This window comes from Zea mays, chromosome 6 (assembly GCF_902167145.1).
Source record: "Zea mays cultivar B73 chromosome 6, Zm-B73-REFERENCE-NAM-5.0, whole genome shotgun sequence".
Classification (NCBI taxonomy): Eukaryota; Viridiplantae; Streptophyta; class Magnoliopsida; order Poales; family Poaceae; genus Zea; species Zea mays.
Window position 1 is genome coordinate 101,311,135 of NC_050101.1, and position 26,225 is coordinate 101,337,359.

The 26,225-nt window shown below is 49.3% G+C and overlaps 2 protein-coding genes and 1 pseudogene across 4 annotated transcripts; 2 read left to right on the forward strand and 1 right to left on the reverse strand.

Annotated features, from left to right (window-relative positions):
• The first annotated feature begins 9,084 nt into the window (after positions 1–9,084).
• Positions 9,085–12,149, forward strand: LOC110175867 (uncharacterized; annotated as a pseudogene). Its single transcript, NR_147029.1, has 6 exons — positions 9,085–9,729; positions 9,823–10,275; positions 10,373–11,026; positions 11,115–11,190; positions 11,297–11,392; positions 11,566–12,149. The product of NR_147029.1 is annotated as an uncharacterized protein (transcript).
• Positions 12,150–14,569: 2,420 nt separating this feature from the next.
• On the forward strand, positions 14,570–16,044 carry LOC100304367 (uncharacterized). The gene has a single exon (NM_001165805.1). It carries the CDS (start codon positions 14,667–14,669, stop codon positions 15,846–15,848), a length of 1,182 nt encoding a protein of 393 aa, NP_001159277.1. The 5' UTR covers positions 14,570–14,666; the 3' UTR covers positions 15,849–16,044.
• Positions 16,045–19,704: 3,660 nt separating this feature from the next.
• Positions 19,705–24,434, reverse strand: LOC100194212 (uncharacterized). 2 transcript variants are annotated; one of them, XM_023300233.2, is made up of 9 exons: positions 24,234–24,428; positions 23,737–23,863; positions 23,075–23,591; positions 22,829–22,959; positions 22,317–22,723; positions 21,529–22,196; positions 21,072–21,429; positions 20,587–20,739; positions 19,705–20,470 (listed from the first exon to the last, which is right to left on the reverse strand). In XM_023300233.2, exons 1-9 carry the CDS (start codon positions 24,383–24,385, stop codon positions 20,026–20,028), a joined length of 2,958 nt encoding a protein of 985 aa, XP_023156001.1. In that variant the 5' UTR covers positions 24,386–24,428; the 3' UTR covers positions 19,705–20,025. The 2 variants fall into 2 exon arrangements, with proteins under 2 accessions (XP_023156001.1, NP_001337972.1); NM_001351043.1 differs by having other exon boundaries at positions 19,900–20,470; positions 21,072–22,196; positions 24,234–24,434.
• Between the last annotated feature and the right edge of the window lie 1,791 nt (positions 24,435–26,225).

Sequence of the window (26,225 nt, forward strand, 5' to 3'; positions counted from 1 at the left end):
AACTTTGGGTACCCAAACACAAGTCTTGGAGCCCTTGTGTTTGCCCCCAACAAACTTGGCAACTACTTTGCCGGATTTGTTAGTCAAAACATAAGATGCATCAAAAGTTTCAAATGAAATGATATGATCATTTGATGCAATAGGAGTTTTCTTTCTAGGCAACTTGGCACGGGTTGGTTGCCTAGAGCTAGATGTCTCACCCTTATACATAAAAGCATGGTTAGGGCCAGAGTGAGACTTCCTAGAATGAGTTCTCCTAATTTTGCTCTCGGGATAACCGGCAGGGTACAAAATGTAACCCTCGTTATCCTGAGGCATGGGAGCCTTGCCCTTAACAAAGTTAGACAAGTTTTTAGGAGGGGCATTAAGTTTGACATTGTCTCCCCTTTGGAAGCCAATGCCATCCTTGATGCCAGGGCGTCTCCCACTATAGAGCATACTTCTAGCAAATTTAAACTTTTCATTTTCTAAGTTTTGCTCGGCAATTTTAGCATCTAATATTGCTATATGATCATTTTGTTGTTTAATTAAAGCCATGTGATCATGAATAGCATTGATATCAATATCTCTACATCTAGTACAAATAGAAGTGTGCTCAACGGTAGATGTAGAGGGTTTGCAAGATTTTAATTCTACAACCTTAGCATGCAACATATCATTCTTGGTTCTAAGGTCGGAAATGGTAGTATTGCAAACATCACAATCTTTAGCCTTAGCAATTAAATTTTCATTTTCTATTCTAAGGCTAGCAAGAGAATCATTCAATTTCTTAATCTTAGCAAGCAAATCATCATTATCATTTCTAAGATTGGAAATTGAAGCATCACAAACATGAGAATCAACCTTAGCAATTAATTTAGCATTTTCATTTCTAAGGTTGGCAATAGTGTCATGGCATGTGCTTAGCTCACTAGATAATTTCTCACATTTTTCTACCTCTAGAGCATAAGCATTCTTAACCTTAACATGTTTCTTGTTTTCTTTAATTAGAAAATCCTCTTGGGAATCCAAAAGGTCATCTTTTTCATGAATTGCACTAATCAATTCATTTAACTTTTCCTTTTGTTGCGTGTTTAGGTCGGCAAAAAGGATACGCAAATTATTTTCCTCATCACTAGCATTATCATCACTAGAGGATTCATATTTAGTGGAGGATTTAGATTTAACCTTCTTCCTTTTGCCGTCCTTTGCCATGAGGCACTTGTGGCCGATGTTGGGGAAGAGGAGTCCCTTGGTGACGGCGATGTTGGCGGTGTCCTCGTCGTCGGAGGAGGAGTCGGTGGAGCTCTCGTCCGAGTCCCACTCCCGGCAAACATGGGCATCGCCGCCCTTCTTCTTGTAGTACCTCTTCTTTTCTCTCCTCTTTCCCTTCTTATCGTTGCCCCTGTCACTGTCACTAGATATAGGACATTTTGCAATGAAATGACTGGGCTTACCACACTTGTAGCAAACCTTCTTGGAACGGGATTTGTAGTCCTTCCCCTTCCGTTGCTTGAGGATTTGGCGAAAGCTTTTGATGATTAAAGCCATCTCCTCATTGTCGAGCTTGGAGGCGTCAATTGGTTGTCTACTCGGTGTAGACTCCTCCTTCTTCTCCTCCGTTGCCTTAAATGCCACCGGTTGTGCTTCGGACGTGGAGGGTTCGTCAAGCTCGTTGATCTTCTTTGAGCCCTTGATCATACATTCAAAGCTCACAAAATTCCCGATTACTTCCTCGGGGGTCATTAGTGTGTATCTAGGATTACCACGGATTAATTGAACTTGAGTAGGGTTAAGGAAAATAAGTGATCTCAAAATAACCTTAACCACCTCGTGGTCATCCCATTTCTTGCTCCCGAGGTTGCGCACTTGGTTCACCAAGGTTTTGAGCCGGTTGTACATATCTTGTGGCTCCTCCCCTTGGCGAAGACGAAAACGACCGAGCTCCCCCTCGATCGTTTCCCGCTTGGTGATCTTGGTGAGTTCATCACCCTCGTGCGCGGTCTTGAGAAGGTCCCAAATCTCCTTTGCATTCTTCAACCCTTGCACCTTGTTGTATTCCTCCTTGCTTAGAGAGGCAAGGAGTATGGTTGTAGCTTGGGAGTTGAAGTGCTCGATTTGGGCCACTTCGTCCGTATCATAATCCTCATCCTCTATAGATGGTACCTATGCTCCAAACTCAACAACATTCCATATACTTTTGTGGAGTGAGGTTAGATGAAATTTCATTAAATCACTCCACCTAGCATAATCTTCGCCATCAAAGGTTGGCGGTTTGCCTAATGGAACGGAAAGTAATGGAGTAGATCTAGATGTACGAGGATAGTGTAGGGGGATCTTACTAAACTTCTTGCGCTCTTGGCGCTTAGAAGTTACGGACGGCGCATCGGAGTCGGAGGTTGATGTTGATGAAGTGTCGGTCTCGTAGTAGACCACCTTCCTCATCCTTTTGTGCTTGTCGCCTTTCCGATGCGACTTGTGAGAAGAAGATTTTTCCTTCTTCTCTTTGTGGTGAGAAGAGGAAGATCTTTTCTCCTTCCGTTTGGAGGAGTTCTTCTTCTTCTCCTTCCTCTTGGTGCGGGACTCTTCCGATGAAGTGCTCCCTTGGCTCGTAGTGGGCTTGTCGTCGGTCTCCATCTCCCTCTTGGTGTGATCTCCCGACATCACTTCGAGCGGTTAGGCTCTAATGAAGCACCGGGCTCCGATACCAATTGAAAGTCGCCTAGAGGGGGGGTGAATAGGGCGAAACTGAAATTCTCAAAAAATAATCACAACTACAAGCCGGGTTAGCGTTAGAAATATAATAGAGTCCGCGAGAGAGGGTGCAAAACAAATCGCAAGCGAATAATGAAGTGAGACACGCGGATTTGTTTTACCGAGGTTCGATTCTCTCAAACCTACTCCCCGTTGAGGAGGCCACAAAGGCCGGGTCTCTTTCAACCCTTACCCTCTCTCAAACGGTCCCTCGGACCGAATGAGCTTTCTCTTCTCAATCACTTGGAACACAAAGTTCCCACAATGACCACCACAAGTTTGGTGTCTCTTGCCTCAATTACAAGTGAGTTTGATCGCAATGAAAGAATCAAGAAAGAAGAAAGCAATCCAAGCGCAAGAGCTCGAAAGAACACAAGCAAATCTCTCTCTCTAATCACTAGGGCGTTGTGTGGAATTTGGAGAGGATTTGATCTCTTTGGTGTGTCTAGAATTGAATGCTAGAGCTCTTGTAAGTAGTTGGGAAGTGGAAAAACTTGGATATGTTGAATGTGGGGTGGTTGGGGGTATTTATAGCCCCAACCACCAAACTAGCCGTTTGGTGAGGCTGTCTGTTCGATGGCGCACCGGACAGTCCGGTGCACACCGGACATGTCCGGTGCGACAGCCACGTCACCAAAAGCCATTGGGTTCGACCGTTGGAGTTCTGTCTTCTGGGCCCGCCTGGATGTCCGGTGGCGCACCGGACATGTACTGTAGATTGTCCGGTGCGCCAGCATGGGCGTGTCTGACCTCTGCGCGCGCTGGCGCGCATTAATTGCGCCTGCAGGTAGCCGTTGGCGCCGTAGTAGTCGTTGCCCCGCTGTTACACCGGACAGTCCGGTGTACACCAGACAGTCCGGTGAATTATAGCGGAGTGGCCGAAGTGAATTCCCGAGGCTGGCGAGTTCCGGAGGCCGCTCTTCCTTGGAGCACCGGACATGTCCGGTGTACACCGGACAGTCCGGTGAATTATAGCGGAGTCGCATCCTCTGGTGCACCGGACATGTCCGGTGGCACACCGGACAGTCCGGTGCGTCAGACCAGAGGTGCCTTCGGTTGTCCCTTTGCTCTTTGGTTGAACCCAATACTTTGTCTTTTTATTGGCTAAGTGTGAATCTTTAGCACCTGTATAACTTATGCACTAGAGTAAACTAGTTAGTCCAAATATTTGTGTTGGGCAATTCAACCACCAAAATTAATGAGGGACTAGGTGTAAGCCTAATTCCCTTTTAGTAACAATATTAAAATCACCCTCAATTAATGATGGTTAGTCTAGACCGGACCGGTTTTCTAACAGCGAGTCCAATTTTTGGATGAAATCCAGCTTTTACTATCCGCATATGGAGATCCAGTTTTCTCCAACGGTTTGTCCTCAGCACCTCTCCTAACTCTATTTATTTTTTGACATTAGAGGGTGTTTGGTTTCTAGAGACTATTTTTTAGTTACTTAATTTTATTCTATTTTAGTCTCTAAAATACTACATGTGTAAACTAAAACTCTATTTTAGTTTTTATATTTAGTAATTTAAGAAATAAAACAGAAAGGCTAAAAATTAGTTCGTAAAACCAAACACTCTCCAGAGAACTTCTTATAGTAGAGGTGACGATGATGTCTAAATTTTATACTATAAGATTTAAGTATCGAATCGGATTAGAATCATTCTCTATTTTTATTTATTTTTGAACTAAAATTTATTTAGGACCTATCATTTTATGAAGAAGCATTTTGGATCACCATGAATTACCGCCCCTAACCCATTAGCCATTGCAGTCTTCCTTTGCAATGTCGGCCCATCCTTTGGAATGTCAGCCCATGACCCGGCCCGGGACCCACAAAGAACAACCATATATTGGCACGCCGTACGTCCCTAGCATTTGGTCAGAGTACTCCAAGCGTTACCATACAGTTTGCCCGTTAGTGCTCATCATCCCAAAAGCGCATCGCCTTTTGCTCTTCTGACGTTGGATCGCGCATGGCATCCCGTCCCGTCCCCTTTTGAGTGCCGTGAGGATCCAGGTGCACGCGCCGACGCCGTGCATGTGGGTGGACCGTGGACGTCGTCGATGTGCCTTCTCCGCTTCCCGTGCCCGCAAAACCACCCAGCCGTGGAGGACACGCTGTCTGTGGCCCTGCAGACTGCAGTGCACAGACCCGATCCTTCCAGCTCGCGACTCCACTCCATTTCATTTCCGATTTCTGTTTAAAAGAGCCCCCGCAGTGTCCTGCACTGTCTTGTTCTAGGCCTAGCTAGCTAGCCCTCCAGCTCGCACACATGCCATGGCGCTGTCGTGGTCGCCCGCCGTCGTCGTCTTCCTCCTCCTCCTGTTGCTCCTCCCTGCCCCATGGCCCCGCGCGGCCGCCCAGGCCGGCCGGTACCACGCCGTGTCGGTGTCCAGGGCAGGAGGCCAGCTGTCCGCGCGGCTGGAGCTCGCCGGCGCCGGCGCCGGCGGCCAAAAGCCGGAGCTCGGGCCCGATGTCCAGAGGCTCAGCCTGACCGCGAGGCAAGTACGTTCTTCCTGGATTAAATACTAACTAGTAGTACTAGCGTGTGCTTCCATGCCATGCGTTGCTTATCCGATCTTCGGCTACTTTGTGGTTGGGGTTGGGGGGTGGGTAGGGTAGCCAATGGAGATGCTCATTGGTCGGTTCTTTTGAGTTGTCAATTCGATCTCCGGCTTAAGCTTAGTGCGTGGCGTTGTGATATCTATACAACCTCCGGATTAAAAATTTGGTCAACATATTAATATAATATAAGTTAATTGTTTATCATTCATCTTCCTAAAAGTACGTCTAAACGAGCACTTTTCGATTGAATCGGTTGATACATACAACTTAATATGAGGTCACGAGTCTAAATTCTGGTTAGTATAATTAAAATACAAAAACTGTGCTCGCTCTTTTTTCTACGTCTTTGGGTTAAACAGGTTGACGTATGCAACTGAATTTAGATAATTATTTTAATGATTCATCATGGATATTTTCTTTTTTTATTTATGAACCAGGCGTTTGTACTCAAGAATAGCTCTATTCCCTTTTTTATATTTCTTTGAAGATAAGACTTGATAGATGACTGGATGATTTAGAACACATTATTTCTCCCTTGTTATTATTAGTTGCACGTTCCTAACGTTTTTTTTCCTCCAAACCCACGCCGGCGGCAGCCTTGAGACGGACAGCCGGTTGCACGTTCGCATCACCGACGCGGATCACCGGAGATGGGAGGTCCCTCAGAGCGTCATCCCCCGCGAGGCGCCGCGGGACGACGTGCCCCTGGAAGCGAGCACGGGAGCCTCGCCGCCGCACAGCCGCGTCCTCTCCGCGGCGACCTCCGACCTGGCCTTCACCCTCCACGCCTCCCCGTTCCGCTTCACCGTGTCCCGCCGCTCCAGCGGCGACGCCCTCTTCGACACCTCCGCGGCGCTGGTCTTCAAGGACAGGTACCTGGAGCTGACCACGGCGCTGCCGCCGGAGGGCGGGGCGTCGCTGTACGGGCTAGGCGAGCACACCAAGCGCACGTTCCGGCTGCAGCGCAACGACACGTTCACGATGTGGAACGCCGACATCCCGGCCGCCAACGCGGACGTCAACCTGTACGGCTCCCACCCGTTCTACCTCGACGTGCGCCACGCCGGCGCCGCGCACGGCGTGCTCCTGCTCAACAGCAACGGCATGGACGTCGAGTACGGCGGCTCCTACCTCACCTACAAGGTCATCGGCGGCGTGCTCGACCTGTACTTCTTCGCCGGCCCCTCCCCGCTCGACGTCGTCGACCAGTACACCCAGCTCATCGGCCGTCCGGCCCCCATGCCGTACTGGTCTTTCGGTACGGCCAACCACACCAACCAGTCGTTGCGTCGCTTCCATTCCATTCCATGGATGGATTGCTGGAGTGGAGCACTCTGTTCTTGCAGCTGAGCTGATCGAGTATTTATTTTCGTTGCAGGGTTCCACCAGTGCAGGTACGGGTACAAGAACCTGGCTGACCTGGAGGGCGTGGTGGCCGGGTACGCCAAGGCCAGGATCCCGCTAGAGGTGATGTGGACGGACATCGACTACATGGACGCGTTCAAGGACTTCACGCTGGATCCGGTGAACTTCCCGGCCGGCCCGATGCGGCAGTTCGTCGACCGCCTCCACCGGAACGGCCAGAAATACGTCGTCATTATAGACCCAGGTACCCCGGCCTGCTGCGTCGTGACATGCATGGCGATCGATGTGCTTGCTGCCTGCCCAGATTGCTTGACTTGGTGACGACGCGCTTGCAGGGATCAGCGTGAACGAGACATACGGGACGTACGTGCGAGGGATGCAGCAGGACGTGTTCCTGAAGCGGAACGGCACCAACTACCTCGGCAAGGTGTGGCCCGGGTACGTCTACTTCCCGGACTTCCTCAACCCGCGCGCCGCCGAGTTCTGGGCGCGCGAGATCGCCCTGTTCCGGCGGACGCTCCCCGTCGACGGCCTCTGGATCGACATGAACGAGGTCTCCAACTTCGTCGACCCGGCGCCCCTCAACGCGCTGGACGACCCGCCGTACCGCATCAACAACTCCGGCGTGCACCGCCCCATCAACAACAAGACCACGCCGGCGTCCGCGGTGCACTACGGCGGCGTGCGCGACTACGACGCACACAACCTCTACGGCTTCCTGGAGGCGCGAGCCACGCACGGCGCGCTGCTCGCCGACACCGGCCGCCGGCCCTTCGTGCTCAGCCGGTCCACGTTCGTGGGGTCCGGCCGGTACACCGCGCACTGGACCGGAGACAACGCCGCCACGTGGGACGACCTCCGCTACTCCATCAACACCATGCTCAGCTTCGGCCTCTTCGGCATCCCCATGGTCGGCGCTGACATCTGCGGCTTCGGCGGCAACACAACCGAGGAGCTCTGCAGCCGCTGGATCCAGGTACAAGCTTTCCATGCACTCCAAGACCAGCATGCCATGTCCACTGACATGTATGAGCTGAGCTTTCGTTGTTTGCTCGTGAAGCTTGGCGCGTTCTACCCGTTCGCAAGGGACCATTCGGCGATCGGCACGGTCCGGCGCGAGCTGTACCTGTGGGAGCTGGTGGCGCGGTCGGCGAGGAAGGCGCTCGGGCTGCGCTACCGGCTGCTTCCGTACATGTACACGCTGATGTACGAGGCGCACACCACGGGAGCGCCCATCGCGCGGCCGCTCTTCTTCTCCTACCCCAAGGACGAGGCCACGTATGGCGTGGACCGGCAGTTCCTGCTGGGGCGCGGCGTGCTCGTGTCGCCGGTGCTCGAGCCCGGTGCCACCACCGTCGAAGCCTACTTCCCGGCCGGGCGGTGGTTCAGCCTCTTTGACCACGAGGTCGTCGTCGCCTCGGCGACGGGCAAGCACGTCACCCTCCCGGGGCCCGCGGACACGGTCAACGTACACGTGGCCGGCGGCAACATCCTGCCGCTACAGCTGCCGGAGCTGACGACGTCGCGCGCGCGCCAGACCGCGTTCCACCTCCTGGTCGCGCTCGCCGAGGACGGATCCGCATCCGGGGAGCTGTTCCTCGACGGCGGCGACTTGCCGGAGATGGCCGGGCCGCGGGGCGAGTGGAGTCTGGTGCGGTTCAGCTGCACGCAGGGGCGCGACGGGGTTAAGCTCATGTCGCACGTGGTGCACGACGCGTACGGGCCGAGCCGGAAGCTGGTCATCGGCAAGGTGATGTTCCTGGGACTGCCCTCGCTGGCGCCACCGGGAGAGTTCGCCGTGTATGTCAACGGCGTTAAGATGGCCAACTCGACTGGCGCGACGCTAGGGTATCAAAGGCGCGGAGCACTCGGCGCCGCTCAAGTGGAGGGGTTGTCGCTGGTCGTCGTCGAGGAGTTCGAGCTCAAGGTGGTCACGTCGTCATAACGTGACACTCAAGCTCGTTCTGAATAAAATCTGATCAAAAGTCTAAATTTAAATTGGAAATAAAGGAATTGTGAGTGCAATATAGCAAAAAATGTGCAATGAGATTCGTGTCCTCTACCCGGATTGAGCCCTAACGCGCATAATGAACATCCGGCCCAAATATGGAGGCCTAAATCAATGATTGCAAATTGGGCTTGCAAAAGGCTTTATGGCTTGGCACGTCATCGGAAGGAAACAGTTTAGTCCACGATGGAGACTTTTTAATGTGTTAACCCTTCTTCTATACTAGGAGTACACTTAAAGCATCAGTTTCAACGGTCTTCATGTGTCAATCTTTTGCAAAAAAAACCCCTACTTTTTTGAGTATTAAACCCGCCGTCCATGTGACGCTATACAGTTCCGCGAGCTCGGGATCTCTGCTCCCCATCCCGCGCGTCCATCTTGGTCAAGAAACCCTAACCAGCACATCCATCCCACAGGCCTGCCGACGGCGCGTCGCCCCTAAACCCTAGACCCCCTGCGGAAATCTCTAGAGCCTGGGCCAGCTCTGTGCGCCAGCTCTTGCTCCATCTCTCCGCGGCGGCAGCGCAACAACCGCACCCATGAAAGTCGCCATCCTCACCCCCCGCGAGCCTGCCCCATCCTGCTTAGTGTCGTCCCCCGCCACCGCGCAGCCGCAACCCATCTGGATAAGGATGCATCCGCTTCTCCCATAGCCGCCACTACCCCTGCCTGCCCTCGGCTACGAACACGAAGATCCCCTGGATGGAGGTGGAGCTCTCAGAGGCTTATGATCTAGAACTCTATCTCATACTACGGATTCCACAGGGTGAGGAGAGATACGAGCAGGGTCCCACCGGCGATGCGGGTCCCATCTTCGGCATTGGGAGCAATCCGCCTACTCGGACACGAAGGTTCTCTGAGGCGGTGTAGCTATAGATCATGCGGGCAACGGGGAAGGACGATAGCTACGCAGCCCACATCACGAAGGCATATAAGTGGGAGTTCGCCGAAAGGGAAGGTTTGCAGCTGGTTGTGCTGAATCCAGGGACTACTCTGGGTCCATTTTTCATGTCATCAGTCAATACCAGCCTGAATAATCTGTTGCAACACCTAAGAGGTTGGTTATCCATTATCATTCACTGCATCACAACTGAATCGCAAATGGGTTTTCATGCAATAAACAAACTTATAGCGCAAGTCGTTCTTGAAGGTTGAAAATTAACCAGGCCAACGGCTTGAGTCGGACCCTGTCAACACAGGGTGGTCGATGTTAGAGACATGGCACAATCTCGATCGTGACGTATGAGAACCCATCTACACAGGGTTGTGCTTGGCGTCCATGGAATGTTTGTTTGACTTCACCGATAGAATTGCTGATATGTACCATGATTTCCCAGTTCATAGGTCATACATTTTCTAAGAACATGCATCAGGTTTGTGTAAGCAGGGCTAGCTGTTCATTTTGGTAATGACATTTTTACTTTTTTCACATCAGAATCAACTATCAAAGAGGACAAACAGGTTGGTTGATGAGAGCAAAGGAGCCCTCCAAGAAGTTGATCGATCTGGGCGTTTGTTTCCTTCCGTTTGATGTGACCATCAGGGAGACCGTCGATTGCTTCAGAAGCAAAGGGCTCATCTAGCCATGTGAACATTTCCAGATGTACGTTTTATTCTATAGAACTGCTACAGTAATACTTGGCTCATATTAAACCGCCTAAACGCACTGGAAAAAACTAAACTATATGATAATGATATAGGTACCAGGGTTACTATTGCTTACTAGAATGAGGCGAGAGCTGCTTAGCTCCTTTGACATTCCTTCTACTTAGTGGCAATTGGTTTGGTTACTTAAACCTATGCTCCATATGATCCACGCTGATTGAATTTTGGTTTGTTAATATGTTTTGGGCAAGCAGTGCTATGAGATGGAGATGATGGTTAGGCATGATCTTTCTATAGGTTAAAAGAACAGATTATCCAACAGCTGATGGAACCTGCATTAGAGATATTATGTTGATGTCACAGATTTAGTTGATGCTCATGTGAAAGCGCTCAACAAGGCAGACACTAGAAAAGTCAGTATTTACAACGTTGGAACAGGAAGAGGTTTGGTAACACGAGAATTGTTTATTTATTTGTATAACTATTATTTATTCATGTGGATAGTTGTACCCTGCACAGGTTTTAATCAATACTTTACTTAATTTACATGGTAACAAGATAGAGAGGCCCGCAAATAGTTAATCTGGGACAACATATCTCTGTACTGGCCATAGAGGACAACAAAAAAAATCAAAAGTTGAAGAATCACCAACGGTGCCTCCTTTGCACCCTCCAGCTCAAGAACCTGGGCCCGAGCCAGTTCAACAAGTCATGCCCACAGCTGAAGTGCTGAACCAACAGATTTACTGGTAATTTCCAATGATACTGCACTAACAAGGTGCCAATCCTTATCATGTTTCGGTCATGTGCCCTAATACTTCCGTATTTTGTTAGTAGGGAATCAATGAATCAGCCCGAGGCACATCTGAAATAGATCAAAACAAGGTAGTCGCCTTGGTCGTGGTTCCACATGGTAAGTAGTTATACATCCTACAAATGAAATCCAACTTTTTGTTTGTCATTCCAAGTTTTGAAGGAACGTTGTGAAGTATATTCATTGTATTCTATTTTTGTGGCAGATAATCCGCCAAAAGCACTTGCTTCTACCAGTCCTGGAAGCGTGGCGACTAGCTGGAGCAAATCAGATTCTGTGCGATGAAAAGCAAGTGAAAGAGGTATATCTTTTTTACATTAAAATATCAAAGTACTTTGCAGATTTTATTTCAGCTCTGTTGCATGATGCACTCGCGCTACTGTCTACTGCAAGTACCATCACCATAAACTCTGAACGCTCTATGTTCGGTTTCATCTTTTTCTTTAACTAGATTCGCTTTCATGTTTCTTATAGGCTATTGTTCAGGTACTAATTTGCCATAGTGTTGGTCTATGACTGAATGGTACAAAATACATGCAATGAATGGATGATACTTTCCAGTTAAATCATGTAATTGGAATACAGTGGTGCCGTCAGCGGTGCGGATTGGGGGCTTCTAGAGAAAGGGTCTAGCGTCGTGCCCTGCTTGACGAACAGTGTGTTGATATGTGCCATCATCGCACTGGGAACGAACGTGATGGCTAGCACGGGGAGCATCTTGAGCATCTGCTTTGTCTCCACCACTCACCATGCTCTGAGCCTGTGTTGGTATGCAGACTTTTCCCTTTGTTTCAGAAGAAGATGCAGTTGCATTGCACATTGTTGGAACCCACGATCACCACAAAATTGAGGGAATATGTCATTACTCATTTGCATAACTCATTAGTCATTACCTTGTCAAGGTTTATGCTTTCCATCACGAACGGTTGGAGTTGCAACATAACGATACTTTGGTATACCAAATAAAGTTACTCTGTTCACCAAATGTAGGGTTAGTTTTTTTGTTGTGCTAAAGACTGAACATAATTTGGGTGTGTTAATATTTTATTTATTGTCTGCACATGGTTTGCGTTCTTCTGATGATGGCTCATGGATCCTGTAAAATACGTGTTAGGATTTGGAGATCCATGCGGGCACTACCACAGTCCACATGGTGCTCATCTCTTGTGTTCTTGGCTCTTGCAAGCATTAGGTCGTTTCTAAAACCATATTGGCACAATGGACTCTATGGTGTTTGAGATTGCTGAATTGGATGGAGCAACAATGATTTGTCACACTAACAGTAAAATAAAATGTTACTTGTTGATTTTTAATGTTATAATTACTACGAAGTACAATAATTTGTATGGAGCGCATCCAGTTTAGCAACTATTCCATATTTTAATCTATCTTTTTTATAAGTTTGAGTTCATGTGACTTATTTTAGAAACTTGAACTTACAAACTTTCTCTTATTTGGTCTCTATATGGTGGAATTATGTCATTCTATAATCTCTGTTCGTTTATTCAGTCGTTGTGAACTCTCTTCTAATCGCTCCCTTAATTGGTTGTGTTGTACCAATACATATTCGATGGAGTAAACAACAACATCAGTTAGTCAAATAAAAAAATATTATGTGGAGAGCGAAGACAATCAATAAAAAACCTTGAGATCTTTTTGGTGGATAGTTTACGTGGGTATTGTTGTGAGCCGTCGCAACGCACGGGCAACCGACTAGTAAAGATTATACTCGCTCCATTTCAAAATATAATTTATTTGAATTTTTCAACCCTAAATTTGAACACTCGTTTTATTCAAAGGATCGTGAAAAAAATTTAAGTCCTATGTAAAATATATTTGGTAATACACAAAACCACATTTTTTGAATAAGACGAGTTGGTAAAACATGTGATAAAAAAATCAAACGAATTATGAATTGGGATGGAGGGAGTATAATGGAATTTTTTTAAATTACTCTCTTCATCTATGAACAATGTTTACATACCCCGGACCGAAAAAGAAGTTATCGGGACTTCGCCGTGTTTCTCTCTCTCCTCTGATCACTCCCGTTGTCTTCCCATTTCAACTTTAATGATGTGTGGTGGGTAGCGCCGCTGCGTCAGCTAGTGGGTGAAGAGGAGTGGTCGCGTCCGGGGGTTGAGGGGGCCAGACATGCGACTCCTAGCCGGATGGATTCGAAGGCAAGAAACCCCATGTTTTTTAGGGTTTTTAAACCCATCACAATTTCAAAAAATTCCTTTTACAATATCATGCTATGAAAAAAGTTTTTATCTCTATACATTAGTATATACTATATATAATTTTGTAGGCCTCTTGAATTGAGGGGCCCTAAGCGATCGTCCTTCTTGCCTATAGCTAGAGCCGGCTATGTATAGAAATGAGTAAGCGGCTAGAGATAGTCTAAGACTCGACTAAGTCTAGGTCGCATGATCCTCCACAATCATAATTACCGATTATATTGTGCAAAAATAAAGCATACATGTATTGGCGAAAAAAGAAACATGACCTAGGGTAACGACAGTATGGAATCGAGACCTAGCACCACCAGCATTTGTCATAACTGAGCCCTCCTCACACTTCCTAGATGAATCTTTACCTTTATCAGACTCCTCTGAAGAGCTTTTAGTATCCATAATGCTGGCCTCAAGACAATCTCCTTCGTCCTTTCCCATTCAGTGAGTATGTTGTCCCCATCTTCTTCGAGCGCGTTCGGCTGCCCATGTGGGAGCACTGTTGCAGCTGCAAAATACTGTTGCAGCTGCAATCCTTAGAGAGAAAATACTGTAGAAGCCGCAGCCGCAGTCGGATTAAAGCCGCAGCGAACAAGCCAATCCTCTTCTTCTGAAATATCGTCCTCATGTTTCCTAGAGCTTTCCTCTCCAGGTTTGGCCTCACCTAGCTTTGGAAGTTCTTTCACAAAATTGAATTCAAAACCTTGACCCTCTTACCTTGTCGATGTTCCTGGACCTGATGGTCTGTCTCATCGATACCCTTACTGGACCCTCTCTTGTCAGTTGATAGCTCATCCACCACTAGGACCTCTCCAGCCAGCTCAGCATCAAGTTTGATAGCAGCCTCTGTTCTTGCAACCCAGCCAGTTTCCAACATCCAACCCATCACCCAATCCAGCACATGAGATTCCACTCCACTCGTATTCGGATCAGCCACCATACTACTGCAGACGCAGCAGAAAACCACTGGACCTCATCTGTTTCTCCCCTGGACGTAGCTGTAGCCACTAGCCAGTGGACGGTGCCGTTACAAAAATATAACCCGGAAACCGACGAGCTCCCCCCGCTGCTGCCGGCTGTTCCCGGAGGCCGGAGCGCCGTTTCACGCGTCGCCCAGCTCAAAGGCCGCCACATCTGCTTCCGCGAACCGGCGGCCCTCCGTTACCATTCCTATTATATATAGGCGGCTTTACCACCGTTACCCTCTCTCTCATCGCTCCCCTCGCCGCTGCTCCCCGCCCACCATCCGCCACTGGATTTTAGCCACCGCAAGTACCGGCAGCTCCAGCAAGAGTGCCACTCCCACCCACACCCACACTTTGATGCGCGTAGCCGCCGCGGTCCATGGCCTCCGCCGTCACCAGTAACCTCCCCGCTGCCGCGCCGGTGCCGTACCCGCACAGGTGGCTCAGCCCGCGCGTGTCCATCAGCCGCGACGTGGCCGCGGATCCCGTGGCCACGACCACGCCAGAGCCCGCGATCTCCAAGGACTTCATCGACTTCGAGTTCAGCCTGGGCGGCTCCGCCACCATGCTCCCCGCGGACGAGCTGTTCGCCGACGGCAAGCTGCTGCCTCTAAGGAAGGCAGCGCCTTCGCCGGATCCGGCGGAGGCCGCCGCAGCCGCCGCCGCGCCCCCGCCGGTGCGGCCGGAGGAGATAATGCCGCCGGCGCCCAGCAGCGCGGAGCCGATCAAGCCCCTCCGCGCCGCGGCGGCTGACGGCGCCGACCCCTACGTGTTGTCGCCCAAGGCGCCGAGCTGCTCCGGCCGCTGGCGCGAGCTGCTCGGGCTCAAGAGAGCTGCGGACGCGCGGAGCCCGTGCGCCGCCAAGGCCTCGGCGGTGGCGAAGACCCCCGCGCCCGCGGCCAGGTCCGCGGCGGCGAGGTCGCTCAAGCTCCTGCTCCATCGGAACACCGGGCGCGCGCCGGACCTCGCGTCGGCGCCGCTGCTCCGCGACAGCTCCGACTCGGAGGCGTCGCTGTCGCTGTCGCTGGCGTCCTCCTCCCGCTTCTCGCACTCGTCGTCGTCGTCCTCCTCCGGCCACGACGACGCGCCCCGCCTCTCGCTCGACTCGGCCGCCGCCGCCGCCGCCGCCGACCCGCCCCGCTTCCGCCTGGCCCGCTCCTCCCACTCCCACTCCCTCCACCGCCACTCCACCTCCTCCGCCCGCGCGCGGCGCCGGCCGTCTCCGCCGGCGCTACCGCGCTGCCTGTCCGTGGACTCCCCGCGCATGAACTCGTCGGGCAAGATTGTGTTCCAGGGGCTAGAACTGGAACGCAGCTCCAGCTCCCCCTGCAGCTTCCACGCGGCGGCGCCCAAGCCGCGGTTCCGCGCCGTGGACCGGTCCTACTCGTCCGCCTGCGTCCGCGTGGCGCCCGTGGTGCTGAACGTCTCCGTGTGCCCGCGCCCCGTGTTCGGCTTCTTCAAGGACAGGAAGGACTCCAGCGCCAGGTCGTCGTCGCTGGGGCGGAGAGCGCCGCCGCCGCAAGGGTGGAGCGGCGAGCTGGTGGCGAGATCGTCCGGCTGATTTGACGCCCCCGTTTGTTTGACTTGACCAGGCAGCCGCGGGACCTCGTGCTTGTCTCGTTCCCGTGCACAGGGCTGTTCGTTGCCATCGACCGTCATGATGATGAGAGGATGGATAGCTTGGCTGCCGGTTGGTCTTAACTGATTTTGTTTGTTCTTTGGAGAAGACGGCCGCGGGGGAGGCTGTATTTTTTTTCTTTCTTTTGCTCCTTTTTCACAACCGCGATGCAAACAAAACAAAATGATGGCAGCATTTCTGGGGCAGAGCGACGGCGGAAATCCCAGACGCCAGTCGTCACGCTCACGCAGTTGCAAGCCCTCGTTGTCTGGGGTTACCTGCACTGCATCGGAGTCAGCACATATGCCGGGAAGCGGGTGCCGGTTCATTCATGGGAGAGGGGCAGAGGCGAAGCGCAATTGGGGGCCAGGCCGGTCCCCCGCCCCGGCGCTCCAGCTTGATCTGTTCTGTTCTGCTCTGGATCCGGGCACCGTGGCGCATGTGCTCAGCTCTATACTCGCGCAGCGGGCGGGCGGGCAAGCAGGCGGCATGGTGATGGTGGCCAGCTTTTCTTAACCCGCGGGGAACGGCAAGCAAAAGCGCACAGGCGTCACCGCGATCTCTGCCGCCGCCACGGCGTAGGCGTCCCATGTCACTTGCGCGGTTGCGCCGCGCGGTGCCGGCGTCCGTCGAGTCGCGCCAGTACGCCACGGGTACCCGAACCCGAGCCCTCAGCAAGCTGCGCAGCTAGCTTTTCACCCCCTACCCAGCGCTGCAGCGCATGCAGGCGGGCCATCCGCCCATCCCTCCCCCAGGCCCAGACGCCTGCCTCAGTGCAGGTGCAGCGTGTAGACCACCGGCCACCGCGCGGGTTCATGAGAGCTGAGAGCGTGCGTGGACCGGGCCACCGCGAGCCATGAGTCGCCCGCTCGTCCTTGGGCGTAGGTGGACGCAGCAGCGCAGTGCGTTGGCACGCCACAGGTGACAGATCTGTCTGTATCTACGCACTGCAGGGGCACGCCATGGAGCACGCATCATCACGGATCAATGGATCATGGCCGTCGCGTTGGCTGCTGGGGGGCCGGGTTGCATTGCAATGGCCAACGTGACTACGTGAGAGGAATGCGCTCGCTAACTAATGGGGCCGTAGAGTGGACCTGCTGCCTTTTACCAGAACGTATACCACAGGAGAGATCGGGCGACAAATGGCGGCGCAGCTGCATGCCCGTGTGGAACGCGAGAAACGGCCAGACCGTACCGGACGTCTCAGAGCTAACAGTCTCTGGTCTCGGCACAGCTGGGGAAGAAAGACATCTGATCGAAATGCTCATCTTGGATCCTAGTGACGACTGACGCCTGACGGCCACCACAAAGTGTGAAAAAGGGCCTAGTACCCCACCATCATAGAGGCCGGAAGAAAAGCTGAGCCGCCATCAATACCAACCGCACCTGCCATGCGAGCGCGTCCGTGAGTAATGGCTGCCTGGCTGAGGACTCTGTCCGACGGAGTGGAGCGTGGAGAGAAGACACACACACAGAGAAGAGAGAGAGAGAGAAAAAACTGAGCTCAGAGATCCGTCAGAGGACAGACGCCGTGCCAATGGCCGGACCGGAGCGTTCGCCTTTCCCTGCACGGCTGCACTGCCTCCACCCAGCAGCACCTGCAGCGTACGCGCCCGTCGGTCCGACGGGTCTCTCGCGCCGGCCGCGACGCGACGGCTGCCACCGTCCCGCACCGTGTGACTTCCTGTCCCACCGCCGGGAGGCAGCTCAGCCTCAGGCCTCAGCTAGCGCCCATGACCTGACCCGCCTGCCGCATGGCCATGGATGGTTTGCTAAAACACAGAAGAGGGCCTCGTTAATTGATTATTAATCAAGTGCTACTAATGACCTGGTGCTAATTATATGTTGTGCAGCGAGCGACCTGCCTGCTGTGACAAACATGTTGTTTATTGAACGCTAGCTTGGACGGTAGCGGAGGGACATGGACATGGACACGGACAGCCTGTACTGGCCTCTGCATGCTGCCCGTTAGGGATGAAAGTGGTAATCCGAACTGTTAGAACAAATTTAATATTTTAAAATAGATATGTATAAAATTTAATGTTGATTTTTTCTTATGTTATCAAGCACATTAGTACAAATATGAATAAAATATTATATAAGTTGTTTTATGTATTATTTGCTCCCTACAACACAAAAAGTTGAAAAAATTACCGAATTTGTTTCCGAATCCATACCGAAGTTTATATCTATTATTTGAGAAAATGTAGGATGAATTTGAGGTTTATCTTTTATGAATCTTAACAAGCTGGATGTTAAAAACAAGAATACAAATTTGTATTGTATATTCCATATCCTATTTATTCGCAATCAAAGAAAAAACCGATTACCGAATAAATACCGTTTCCGACCGTTTTCATCCCTACTGCCCGTCCCATGTTGCTGCTGTGTTTTACTACTGCTACTACTAGTAATATTTTATTATATTTTATTTTATTTTATTTTTTGGAGTAGTGCTTGGGGAAGCAAAGCAACTGATGGATGGCCAGCCACTGGCAGATCTGTTTGGTCCGTTGGGTTAGTTCGACTTGGTTTTGTTTAACTCAAACAACTGGGCGAGGACGGAGCAAGTGTTTGTCGTGGAGCGAGTGAGAGTTGTAACGGATCAGTGGTCACCGGTGTCCGTTGTGTCACCGACGTGGCTGGCCATCGAGCTGGACTGCGCGCCCTGCCCAGCTAGGCTCCGCAACGGCACTGCCACTTGGCCGCCGGCTGCAGTCGTCGATCCATCCCCGGATGACCAGATATGTCTGGTATATGAATGAACAGCAGGATCATGGCATGCATCAGGAGGATGTGGAGAGGAAGATCGACTAGACCAGCGTGGCCAACCACGGAGACAGGAAGTGTCAGAAATAAAAAATGCAGTTCTAACACTAGGGCTTGTTTACGAAAGATGGATTCAATTTTAAATAGCAAGCACTGAGATTCTGTTAGATTGCAAAAATTCCTCTATTACATCTGTTGGGGATATGCTTCGTCGCCGAAGATTCTGTAAGAAGAAACACCTTCGGCAGATCCTCTCAGAAGCAGTGCCGAAGCTATCACCCCTAAAGCTTCGACATAGTAACATGTCTCAAGACGAAGGAGTGAACCGACTTAAAGATTAAATAACTAATCGACCCGTGATAGCTTGTATTATGATTGTAAGCATTTGTAAAGGGCATAGATGTAATTTCTCACAGGCTGCGTCATGTGCCTATAAATAGATGAACAGTACCCCGTACTGTTCATGCAATCTTGTAATCGTTTGCATGCGACACTTAGATTATTGACTTATGTCAAGTCGAAGATATAAATGTGATTAAATGTTATATTTTAACATTTAAGTTTGTATAATAAAGTATATAAATAAGTTTAAGTGTTTTAATATACTATTCTTTCATGTTTCATATTTTATCTCTCTCATTATTTCAAAACTCTAATCACGAAGGTATGATCTTCGTGACCTTTATTCATAACCTTCGTCCGAAGATCATTATACTCTTGGGAAAATAATGCTTCAATATATGAAGGGCATTAACATTTAACATTTTATGTTGTCTTGTTCTTAATTCGAAGCATTTGAGAACAAGTACCCAACAACATCTTATAATTTTTCTAACACACATGCACGATCCCTCTTAGGCAAGAAACTAGCACCGGTACTAACGCAAGTATCATTAACGGTTTTAACCATCACGGTCCTGTATGGAGCAGTTGTATCTATTGGTACCTTCAACCGGTACTAATGTTGAATCATCATTAGTACTAATTAGATACACCAGTTAGTACTGATTCTATTAGCACCAGATAGTGACCTCAACCCGGTATCAATGAGTTGACATTAGTATCGATTAGAGATATCAACCAATACTAATATACTACATCCGTTCTCTAATATTTATCGTCCGCTAATTCATTTTTTTTACTAAAACGCGACAAATAAAAAAGAACGGAGAGAGTACCTGTTTCAACGGAGATGAGCCCCGTTCATGACGCCATAAGCTTCAACGGAAGTGGCTGTACAGTTTTTTTTTAACGCAACAGCTGTGCATACACCACCACAACATGACAACAGGACCGCTATGCGACCACCAGTGGACGGGGAAAAAAAACCCTCCATGACATTAAGGATTCATTTACTTGCACTGCGGTGCTGCAAATACCTGACATGCTCTGTCCGCAGCATGTTGAGCACGTCCTCATCGAGCTGCTCCAACCGACCGGAGTCTCGCAGCCTGGGGTACAGATGCGCCACGCTGCTGATGGCGGCCTCCACCAGCTCCCACTGGCCCAAGTTCGCCGCGAAGCCGATGAAGGCGAGGGAGGCGTCCGTGCTGGAGGAATTCAGGCACGAGGTCAACACTTGAAGGCTCTCTTCCTTCATCCCGTCCACGAACCAGAAGTCCGCCAGGGACGACAGCTCCGCGTACGATTTCAGGATAGATAGCTTCTCTTCTGTACTCGTAGCCTTCCATCGGCAGTCAGGTGGAACTCTAGGCAGCTCGCCTGAGTAGAACCACTGAACTAGTTTTCTCAGTGCTTCCCATCCGACCGGAACTCTGATAGTCTCCGCAAAGCTGCACACATGGCTCTTATCGGTTGTTTTAAACATTCACGACGTGTCCTTATAGATAAGCAACAAAGATAATGCGTGCGACACCCTGCTTCAGATGCCAGGAAACAGAAGGCGTACCTCTCATGCATCCCAGACTGGAACAAAGCACGGAGGTATTCGCAGCTCACGCTCAGAATGACCTTATGGCTATGAATATGAGGAGTCGATAACTGGCACGAACCATGGTGACACTCCATTTTGTCATTTGATTGGGCCTCCAAAATGATGTCCCTGGAAATTAAATGCAACGACGTACAACGAGAGTCAGCAAAACTTGTTAAAAAGCAAAGATAATACTGAGCATACGGATTATAATTATAACACATGAGTATAGAAGGGCCAGGTGTGATCTCTTCTTGGGCTCTATCTAATAGTTCTTCAAGAACCCTTCAGAGCAGCATCAGAAATTTAGAATGCAAATAACTAATATTATACTTGTGATGTGAATAACTAGAGGTTTTAGCAACAGATGCCTGGTATCATATGTTCAGACCCAAAATAAATACTAGTCAGCACGCCATAACTTTTGGCTCACAAGTGAGAACAAATGGAAGTGTACTCACGAGAACGAATGTTTAGCTGGTTCGAGTGCTGTAGTAAGATCATATATGGGACATGAGTGCCATCTAGGTTGCTCTTTCTGAAGCATCAAGTGCAGCGATCTCAAATGGCAATACTTTGCAAGTGTTTTTACAGGCTTAACAGTGGCATCATCTACAGTGACCAACCCAGTGTATGCATACTCCAAAATTTTCTTCAGAGCGTGACTATCTACACGATCAGACATTCGAACATGATAGCATGACCTTCTGCCCCATTCATAAGTTACTGACCCATCACGGACAAAAGTTTTTTCAGATGGTAATAATTTAGGACATCTTGCTGATAGGATAGCCGCATGAGCACTTAGAGATTCGCCATCTGCAAGCAACAGTTCCAGATCAACTAACTCACTGTCACACAAAACATTTCTCATATTTCCTCCTAGCTTGCTTGGAAAACCACAGAGGCCAAACATACTCAGTATATGTGCAATATAAGACTTGGGCCCTGGGCTCATGTTCTGACACAAGGCTTGTTTAAGGACTCCAACCAAACCTTCGTTGTAATGATCTCTGCATTCATGGCACACAATCCCCGCATCTAACTTTCTTTTACAGTGGAAACAAATAAAGTTGTCACTCTTCAGCAGATTAAACAATACTACGAGACCATAAAATAAAACAATATTTTCACCCTCCCACTCTTCAGAGAGATAGCAGCATGAACTTCCATCAAAACAAAATTGCAGATGAGAAGCAAAGTTTGATCTCGTAATGTACAAATGATCGTGCAGACATTCCTTGATAATGTTGGATAATACATCTACAGCACTCCTTTTGTTGAGACTATAGTTAGATTGTACTACCAACAAGCATGCTATGTTCATGAGGTTGGTCATGATCTTGACACAGTCAAAAGATGCCGTAAGATTTCTGGTAACATTCGATTCTAGTGATGACATGAACATGTTCATATATTCATTGTCTAATGGTAGAACAGCTTCCAGAAATTTAGAACTTGCCTCAGAGAAAATGAATTGGCTAGGAGAGAGAAGCATCATAAGAACTGCCCTCAAAGCCGGTTCCTGCTCCTCCTTAGACAATTTGAGGGGACTTTTTTTCAGAGTTAAATCTGTTGCTAGCGAGCTGCACAAAGAAGCATGAGGTAGACAAATTTAGATCTTAACATGAATATAAAGTTCCTTGTGGCACTGAACAAATATTCCAGAAAAATTGCACTCCAACGGGATAGAACCTACTACCTACCAAGCACATGATATCAGTCCCTGCAAGAAATTATTCTGACATGTCCCTACCGAAAAATGCTCATTGTCGCAATGTACTGCTAGATATCCGAGTATATCCCATACATAGGGATGTATATCCATAATATCTTTGGAATCTATATTGAACAGCTCCCCATGGCACAAAGTCTGATGTGCATGAGATGAAGAGTTGCAGCTCCCACAAAGAATCTTATAAAGTATTTTATCAATAGCATTAAACCAGAAGCATCTATGATGATTCCCAGAATAACGAAGCGCCAGTAATGCAGTCCGACATCCCTCTCTTACTAATGTCTTCTCATTTATTTCAGACATGGCATTGGTTATGCCTTGAACAATAGGCTGACCATGTGCAGTCATCAACCAATTGCAGCCCCTTGAAGATCTCTGTAGGCAACAAAGCCATTTTAAGTTTCTCTTTCTGGAGGGAAAACATGTATAATAGTTGGGTAATATTATTCAACCATCAAATTCTGTTGAGACGATTCTTACCAGAAAAACCTGGCAGAGCCTCAATGCTTCAATCCTAGTAACAGTAGGATGAGATTTTCCCATAAGGTTACCAGTCTTAATGATCAGCTCTTCATTCTTAAGAAGGACCATTGCTCCATTGCCACATAAAGCTGAATTACAGATAGTTTTCAGATGTGAAAGAGGAAACCAAATGAGAATGCAAAATATCTATGGGAAACTGGACACAGAAGTCAAAGAGGATAATTACCACAGGCACAGATGTACCTAAAGCAGCATATAGCTTAAGAATTTTAGCTGAAACTGTTGTTTCAGCAGTAAGACAGTAATGTGCTAGTTTGGCCATCAAGTTGTGATTGCTCCATACATGGTATCTCGAGGAAGGCCAAATCCACAGTATACTTCTTAGCAGAGATATCATCTCTGTCAGATAGTTCAGTGGATGGACATCTTCGGTGTAATTCTGTAGAGTTGAAATAACACTCGCAACTGCATTGGTCTTGTCCAGAGCCTCCCAAATTTCTGCCTGAGTCGAAGCTCTCGCTGTAACTTGGTTGTTCAATATACAAGTCAATGCACTTGCACATGGTAAAGCAATACGTAGCTGATTTGCAGACAAATGGCATGAGAGGCACGAAACCATCTCCAAAACTGAGTATTGGCGAACAGAATTTCCTAAAGTAGAGAAAAACTTCGAGCTCACGTCAGCTGCTTGGATCAGAACTGAAACGTTCTCTGTCTTAAGAATACCTTCCAGTGCTACAAGTATATCTGAAATTGACTCCTGGTAAACAAACACTTCTGGTTACAATAGTATTTTCATGTTTATAAATAGCACTCTAGAAGAGTATACCACAAGGACATTAAGAAATAACTTGGAACAGCTGAAGAAGGCATTTTAATGCAAATCGAAATACAGGGGATTATACCTTTATAGGAGGAAGTCTGAGCAGTTCATTTGAAAGACAACCGACAAATGCACCCACCGATTTGAGCACGTGAGACTGTACTCCAGCATCAGTAGACTGCCATTTTTTAGCACCGTGGCCATCAGACCTGACATATACATAGAAGGTTAAAAAAAACAGAGCAAAGAGAACACACACCTTGGTGAAAACACATCCCTACAACCCAATTATTTCTCTATTAATTTGATTATATGCCATGTCTCTGAATATTAAAGCAACTATGTCCTCATGTCCTGTATGGTATGTATTATACAAACACAGGGTTCAGACCTTTAAAGCAACTATGTATTATACAACTCGGGGCGAGATTATACCAGGTGAAATCACCAAAGTTGCGAACCGAGCTACCTAGACCACGCAATCTTGTTTGCATAGTGGACAAGAGCTAATTCCTCGGCACGCTTGTAGAAGTATAGATGCTATGAATTCGTCTTAGGAGTGTGGGAATCAGTAATTACTTGGTGAGGCCGAGGGCGAGAGCGTCGTGGAGGCGGGTGCGGAGGGGGACGGCCTGGCCGGTGAGCAGCTGTTCGGCCGCGGAGGCGCCCTTCCTCCTGCCCTTCTCCCTCCCGGACGGCGACGGCTTGGAGGCGGAGAAGGCCGGTCGCATCGCGTTCTTGGCTGACTCCTTACCGGAGGCAGGCCGCACAACCGCAGGCAGGAGAAGCGAAGAGAAATCGTAGCGTTCTTCTAGCACCCAGCGACGGTTCGGCCTCAGCGAGGCGGTTGCCCGTTGAGCTGGTCTGGGCCGGGCCGGGAAGGAGACGCAGCATCTTTTGTTGGGCGTCCATCATTTTCTTTGGACGCCGTGTGAAAAAATGTGAATTGTATGTTCTAAAAAAAGTATGAAATGTTTATAGAAAATTATAAATCTCTATCTCTATCTTTTTTTTCTATATTAAAGCATCAGTTTCAACGCTCCACGTCTCAAACCACACCCACACATATAGATGGTCAAACAACAACCCGCATGAGCCCACTAGGCCCGACGCCCACAGCTCCGGTCTAGTCTTGGCACGCCGGCCTGCTGACCGTGTCGGACCTGCCCATTAGGCTGTCAATCCATTTGATTGAATCAGCGTAAAATATTAAAAAAACAGTGCAGAAGGTGGGGGTTCGAAGTCACGTCCTAATGGAAGAAGGGTGGAAGACACTGAGTGAAGCTATCTAACTAGTAGATCAACATGCTCAGGTATTCTGAATATTGAATATAAATTGTACATATGTATATACGATTTTTTATAAAAAATTTAAGCGTGTCGGGCCGGGCCAGCACTACGGATCGAAGCTACGCCCCAAGCACGGGGCGACGCTCATGTCGGGCTGGCCCAAGCACTATTAAATGGATCATGCCTCGGCCCGGCCCGGCCCGCCAGACATGGTCCATTGGCCGTCTATACCTCCGCACGATAATGATGGTACTCGCCTCAGTTGCCGCCACCTCGTTCGTCATCCTACTTCTTTTCTCTCTTCCCTCATGCCTTCGCCTCCATACGACCCCATTCTCGGCAGAGGACGTGGGAGCAAGCGTCTCTTCCCCATATTCGTCCGACACCAGTCCCGACACCGACCTGCGTACTGGCTATTGCACGTCCATGAGAACGTTTCACAGCATGCGTGCACCATCGTTTTCGTCGTTGCCGGACGTCTCGTTCGTCTTCCCTGCCTTCGTCTTATTCTTCCTCCCCAACCTGCTGCCCACGCCCGCGGTCGCAGCCACGAGCCGACCGACCCTCGTCTATGTGGGTACGTGGCAAGTCGGTCTTGCTCCTGGCCTTTCTCCATGCGTGCCGCTGTGGAGGACACGGTGGCGCCTGCCACGCGTAGGTTATCTTGGCGATGGGGAGTCCATGTATGAGATATTGGACAACCAAGGTCCGTAGCTCGGTAGCAGTCGGCATATGCTATAGAGTTGGTGGTGTTGTTGTGTCGCCTTGGCGGGTCTAGGGCTAGGAAGGCACTCGCATTCTCTCGCCCTTCTCGTACTGATGCCTGATGCGGGTGCCTCTAGGTTTTTGAGCTGCTCCGGCTGGGGTTCTTTCTCCGCTTGTGTGCTCTCTCCCTATATGTATCTAGCGGTATACTACATATGTCGCCTCCAGATGCCCAGGTTTTCGCCGTGTCCTTCTTCGGCAACGAACAGGTTTGCCCGCCTCTTCCCTTCCTTTCTTGCTCTATGAAAACCTGATGGCTCTACATAGCCTGTCTATATGGCCTTTCCCTTACCACAGTGTCGACTCGGTATGCTTCTACCACTTCTATGTACCTGTCACTCATCCTTCCGTCATTGCAAAAAATATTGCGTTGTTCCTCTGTTGTTTTGGGTGTTAGTTTTTTATTGTGCTAATGACTGAACATAATTTGGGTGTGTTAATACTTTATTTATTATCTGCGCATGGTTTGTGTTCTTCTGATGATGGCTCATGGATCCTGCAAAATACGTGTTAGGA